General features: G+C 42.5%; 1 protein-coding gene across 3 annotated transcripts in view; it reads left to right on the top strand.

The window, feature by feature from the left end:
* LOC143299202 (cyclic nucleotide-binding domain-containing protein 2-like) overlaps positions 1-5729 on the top strand; it is a 44975-nt gene extending 39246 nt beyond the window's left edge. For all 3 annotated transcript variants that reach the window (XM_076612384.1, XM_076612383.1, XM_076612385.1), the window contains exons 10-14: positions 1364-1534; positions 2208-2293; positions 2919-3029; positions 4075-4218; positions 5249-5729. In XM_076612384.1, the coding sequence (XP_076468499.1) occupies positions 1364-1534; positions 2208-2293; positions 2919-3029; positions 4075-4218; positions 5249-5383 (647 nt within the window). In that variant the 3' untranslated portion in view covers positions 5384-5729. The remainder of the gene's footprint in view (positions 1-1363; positions 1535-2207; positions 2294-2918; positions 3030-4074; positions 4219-5248) is intronic.
* The last annotated feature ends 850 nt before the right edge of the window (positions 5730-6579 follow it).

The following is a 6579-nucleotide window of genomic DNA, read 5'->3' as shown; positions in this document are numbered from 1 at the left end:
CTATACATTTCTAACTAAACTGTAGAATTCATAATGACCATGGCATCAATGCTGACATTGACATTGATTAGCAATCACTATACATTTCTAACTAAACTGTAGAATTCATAATGACCATGGCATTAATGCTGACATTGACATTGATTAGCAATCACTATACATTTCTAACTAAACTGTAGAATTCATAATGACCATGGCATTTTATGCTGACATTGACATTGATTAGCAATCATTATACATTTCTAACTAAACTGTAGAATTCATAATGACCATGGCATTAATGCTGACATTGACATTGATCAACGATCACTTAAAACAATCACCAAACTTTTCTAACTGAACTGTAAAATCCACAATGACCATGACATTAATGATCAATTTGATTAAACACCATGCATTTCCTTCCAAGTAAATGCAAATGATAATCACGACACTGATGAAATAAATAGATAAATCACAGTAAATTCATAATCGAAACGTGAATGATGGTGGTACATTTCCTTCGCGGTAAATGCAAATGATATCATGACACTGATGAAACAAAAAAATCACAGTAAATTTATAATCGAAATGTGAATGATGATGATGGTAATGGCATTGATTCATTAACCATCACCAGATACTTTTTTTTTAATTTCTTTACTTTCTGTTCATGAATAAGTTATTTGATACAAATGATAATGTGGTTCATCAGCCGTCATGTTAAAATTGAAGTGCAACGTTGTTAACACAGTATAAGCTTGTAAGATGCTCTGTTTTGTCTTTGTTTGCATTGTAATCAGATATGATAGTCAGTCGTGTCCGACCATGACCATCAGAACAGCAGAGGAGGCAACTGCTGTTCCGACTATTTGGGCTAGAATTTGATTATAGTGGAGAGTGTCTTGCCCAAGTACATCCCCACTCTCTCGGCCAAGAGGGTTTTAGAACAGTCGGCGTTGGGATGGTTCCCAAAGGCCAACTACCCCACAAGGCTGCAGCACTAAGAGTTAGTGCAACTTTGCCTCCTAGTTTGAGAGTCATAGTCCTTCACAAAAGACTAAGCTGTAAATGATTTCCCATTGACTGGAGAAACCGTTGATAATACAGCTCTCACTTTGCAGTCAAGGCCTGACTAAGCGCGTTAGGTTACGCTGCTGGTCAGGCATCTGCTTGGCAGATGTGGTGTAGCATATATGGATTTGTCCGAACGCAGTGACGCCTCCTTGAGCTACTGAAACTGAAACTGTTGGACCAAATGTAAAACCTATGTCAATCTGTGATATAAGCCGAGCGTTGGGCCATGTAATCATGTGCACTGTTGAACAATTAAAGATTATTTAAACCAACCATCACCACACATTTCCATCGAACTGTGTTACAGGGCACTGGCCTGTTAACAAGAGCAGGGAGGACCGTCACCCGTCCCCCCGCGCCTCCCCCCGACTACTGCCCCTCCGGCCCCGAGAAGGGAGGTCACCAGACTTGTGTCCCTCCCACACGCTGTCCCGTGCCTGCAAACTGCCCGCCATCACCAGCCGGAGTGACCAGGAAGGTGTGTGTGTGTGGTTGGGGGGGGGTGGAGGAGGAGGGTGCGAGGGGGCAGGGAGGGTGCGGGAGGGGGGGTAGGGGGTGAATAAGGGGGGCGGGTGGAGTTGTAGGGGAGGAAGGAAATGGGATTTGCAGGGAAAGGGGGTATGTGTGTGGGGTGAGGGTTAATGTGAGGGTGGAGGATAGCGATAAGAAGTAGGAGAGAGAGACTCTAGGAGAGAGAGAGGGGGGGTGGGGGTGGAGAAGAATGAAAGAGAGCATGAAGAAAGAGAGACAGACAGACAAGCAAAGACACAGAGAGAGAGACATACATACAGCCAGACTGAAACAGACAGGCAGATAGACAGAGAGAGGCTGCTCTGCGCGGATGGGTATGCATGTGCGTGTGTGCTTGCATGTGTGCGCTTGTGAGCGTCTTTTTGTGCGAGTGCATGTATGTCTGTCTCTGCGTTTATGATAATTCTCGGACATTCATTACAGTTCTTTTAAATGCAGTTTCCTCCATCCTCAGTAAACCACAAGCAAACTATCTTAGTGGGGGCCGGAGTTGTTGTATTTGTTGTTGCTGTTGCTTGCTTCTTCTTCTTTTCTTCTTTTTTTTTACGCTTTGTAAGAACTGTTAACTATTTGCCTGGTTTGATCATCTTGTTCATTCACGCACTCATTACATTGAACAGTACGAGAATCCAACGTCAAGCATGAACAGGAACTGGACGAAATCATGAACAAACGGTACCAGACTCAACCGACGATAGTTACTGAGGTGATTTAATGATGACTGTGTCTCTGTCACTCTTTATTTTCGTCTCCTTCCAGTCGCTGTCTGGTCTTTTTCTTTGCCTGTGAATATCTCACTCATTCATTTCTTTGTCTTCACTCTGTCTCACACACACACACACACACACACACACACACACACACACACACACACACACACACACACACACACAGGGGAAATGAGGTGGGGCAGATATAAACAAGAAAAAGCGAAACAAAACCGAAAAAAAATTCAACAGCATTACAATCATTTAACTAAAATTAAGTGATGATATAACAAGGAAAAATTCAACAGCATTACAATCATTTAACAAAAAAATAAGTGATGATATGATAACAAGGACAATGATAACGACGGTTTGTTTCCTTTTTTTTTTTCTTCTATTTTTTTTCTTTTTTTGAAATCACTACGATGATGGTAAACATTAAAACATAACATCAAAATCTGTTCCAAGTCTTGTGTGTGTGTGTGTGGGGGGGGGGGGGGGGGGGGGGGTGTTTCATTGGCTATAGGGAAATGTTGGTGAAAATGGTGTGATGCTGTTGCTGTTGCTTCCTGTCATTATATAATTATGTTCATGTTTTGTTTTGTGTTGTTCTTTGATTTTCAGTTATTTCATGATAACGACTCGCCACGTTGTCAGCCTAGCAAACCAAAACAGAAGATGAAATCGGACAGAATATTCGTCAACCTGCAAACGCTTCAAGCCAAAGACGTTTATGTAAGTGTACTTTGCAACATGGGAACAGACACACAAGGTGGAACCATTGTTTTCTTAATGATTCGTTTTTGTTTGTTTAAATTGACCATTTTGGGTTTTTAGTGGTCTGTTCATTTATCTATTTTCTTGCAGACTTTCTTTATCACTCGTCAGTGGCACTTTGCTGGGTCACAATATCGCGATTTTCATTATCCATGGAGGCTGAGAACAGCACTGAATTAAGAATCGTGTCTCTCAGTCAGGTTTACCAAAGGGGGGCAATCACTGTCACTGTAGACAGAAACATCAGACGAATCTCGTCCAGGAAACGAAACTGGAGTTATCTGGGGTATAATTATCATCAGTGGTGCTCTCCATTAAGAAAGGGTTCTGTGGAGCACCGCGCCTTATCTTTCGCGTGTTTGTAAGTTCTCTGGCTACACTTCCCTCCCAACTTGAATATTTGTTTCTCTTATTTTAATATCATTATTTGCTGTACTATAATTTTCAGGAAAAAACGGTTCATGGAAAAGCTGTCTGTCTATAATCGTTTTCTTCATCTATGCTGGATTTCCATCAACATCAAATACATGAATAAATCAGTAAGAAAGTAAGTAAATAAGTCAATAAGTAGGCAAGTAAATAAATAAAAATATGAATAAAGAAAGAAAGAAAGAAATAGATAAATAAATTATAAAGTGCGATGTAGCTTGAACTATCCTATGATTTAATACCCTAAACAACTATCATTCATTATCTTTAAAAAAAAAAAAAAAAAAAAAAAAAAATTTTTTTTTTTCTTTGGATGTTATGTTTATCAGTTAAGATGCTGAATGTGTTTTTGTTGTTGTTGTTGTTGTTGTTGTTTTTTGTTTGTTTGTTTTGTAGTTCTCCACATCCAAATTGGAGTGACAGGGTATTACATACTGAATCTTGTGTGTGTGTGTGTGTGTGTGTGTGTGTGTGTGTGTCTGTCTGTCTGTCTGTGTGTGTGTGTGTGTGTGTGTGTGTGCGTGTGCGTGTGTGCGTGTGTGTGTGTGTGTGTGTGTGTGTGTGTGTGTCTCAGGGTCTGGAATCCGTGGTGCTGTCAGTCTTCAAAGAACCGACGAGAACCAGTCTGGTGTCTGACGGCGCCGAGTGCATCATGATCAGCAAAAAGTTCTTCCAGCAAAAACTATCCGAGGAGGTGGCCAAGGACATACGAAAAGAGGTACAGACTGCCAGATACAGTGAAGTCCAAAGAGGGGTAACAGCACTGAAAGAGGTATAAACAGCCAAATACAGTGAAGTCCAGCTGATTATATCAAGGAGGGATAACAGTATTGAAAGAGGTACAGACAGCCAGATACAGTGGACTCCAGCTGATTATATCAAGGAGGGATAACAGTATTGAAAGAGGTACAGACAGCCAGATACAGTGGACTCCAGCTGATTATATCAAGGAGGGATAACAGTATTGAAAGAGGTACAGACAGCCAGATACAGTGGACTCCGGCTGATTATATCAAGGAGGGATAACAGTATTGAAAGAGGTACAGACAGCCAGATACAGTGGACTCCAGCTGATTATATCAAGGAGGGATAACAGTATTGAAAGAGGTACAGACAGCCAAAACAGAATCGTTTGGAGTTCTAACTAAAATACAACACACGTGGAAGAAAATGATTATATACTATGACCACACAGCACAATTATGAGGAAGTAACTAACTCGACAAATTCACTTGGAGTTTGAATTGTTATGATTATTTTATCATTTTTATCTGTTTTATTTTATTTATTTATTTGTTTATTTATCTACTTGTTTATTTGTCATGTGTTTGAAATTAGTTGCAATGAGTCTGGGATCTGGTGGTTTCGTTTAGTTCTGTTCTTGTTTGGCTTTTTTTTTGGGGGGGGTGGGTGGGGGGGGGTGTTTTTTGTGTCTTTTTTTTCACTACTCTTCAGTCAGTTTTGCATGTGGAATGAATCAGCGTGCTTGTTTGCTTTTGTTGCTGTTGTATTCGTTTGTCTAAACGTCTTCTTTCTTTCGTTCATTTGTGTCTTTTTTCTTCGTTTTTTTTTTGTTTTGTTTTGTTTTGTTGTTGTTGTTTTTTTGTTGTTGTTGTTGTTTGTTTGTTTGTTTTGTTTCGTTTTGTTGTTTTGTTTTTGTTTTTGTTTTTGTTTGTTTTTTGGGTTTTTTTTTTTTTTTTTTACAAGTGCACACTGTGCTGAGCAGACGTTTCTGTTGATACCCCCAGATCCGGCCCCTGCCATCCGAAGAGGTTCTGCAGGAAAAGCTGCAGACCAAGACAGACTGGGACACGTTCCGGGCGATTACCGTAGCTGACTTTGTGGACTTTCGCAAACAGCTCAACCGCCTGCACGCTGTATGACGGCTCAACAGACAGCCAGGACTATCCTCCCACTTGGAACGCCAGACGGACAGCCATGACATCACTCCTTTTCAGAACAGCCAGGATTCCCTACCCCACCCCCCACACCCTCCTCTTGGAGCGTCAGCCCAACAGCCATGACGTCACCCCCTTTCAGACAGCCAGGATTACCCACACCACCCCATCCCCTTCCCTCATCCCCTTGGAGCGCCAAACAGCGATGACATCACCCCTTTTCAAACAACCAGGACCCCGCCCCCATTCACTTCTGCTCCCACCTCCATGGAACGCCAGACGAATAGCCATCACCCCCTCTTCAGACAACCAGTAGTCTAACCCCCCCCCCCCCAACCCCACCATCCTCCGCCCTCCCCCCTTAGCACCCTCCAAGCCCCCCCCCCCCCACCCCGTCCCCTTGGAACACCAGATGGACCTGACACCCGGACAGACGTCCAGGACTCCACCCCGATGAACAACGAAACCTTTAATAAGACCAAAACCCCAGCTCTGAACAACTTGACCTTCAGGTTGTTACACACAGCTATGCCAAGCCTGACCGTACTGCTGCTGTGTGGTTGCACTGGGAAAGTGCAAGTGCGTGAATCGCCTCCCAAATTCCTGGATTGTGGCAGTAGCTGAGACTTGTATGGTACTGAGCCCGTTGTTTTTTTGTTTTGTTTTTTTGTTGTTGTTTTTTTCTTTGTGAGTTTTGGACTGGAGGGAGCATGTCGAAGAACGTAGCCAAGAATGGTTATATGGAGTACTAGTTGTCTGAGTCTGTGCTTTGCTGCGATGTAATATGTGATTTACCTTCCGAACATTTGGATTTATGTCACGCCATATTCTGCTGCTGTGGGACTTTTACCTACTTTATTTTTTTTCTCACCCTGTCAAGGGGGTGGGCTGGAGTGTGTGTGTGTGTGTGTGTGCGTGTGTGCATGCGTGCATGCATGCGTGTGCATTTCCGTATATGTGTGTTACGTGTGAGTTATGAGTGTGTGCATGTATGTGACACTGCATGTGTGTATGTGCGTGTGTGCATGCATGTGTAGTATCAATGAGAATGTAGGACATGATACTGCTATGGAGATCCATTAAGGATGGATTATGTGGCAAGGATGTACCCTACTCTATGGCCCCATTCAAAGTGTCACACAGGTTCTACCAAACCCGAAGGATACAGCCACCTGCAGTGC

This window comes from Babylonia areolata, chromosome 24 (genome assembly GCF_041734735.1).
Source record: "Babylonia areolata isolate BAREFJ2019XMU chromosome 24, ASM4173473v1, whole genome shotgun sequence".
NCBI lineage: Eukaryota > Metazoa > Mollusca > Gastropoda > Neogastropoda > Buccinidae > Babylonia > Babylonia areolata.
The sequence above is the reverse complement of the archived record's forward strand: the minus strand, read 5'-3'. Positions and strand labels throughout refer to the sequence as shown.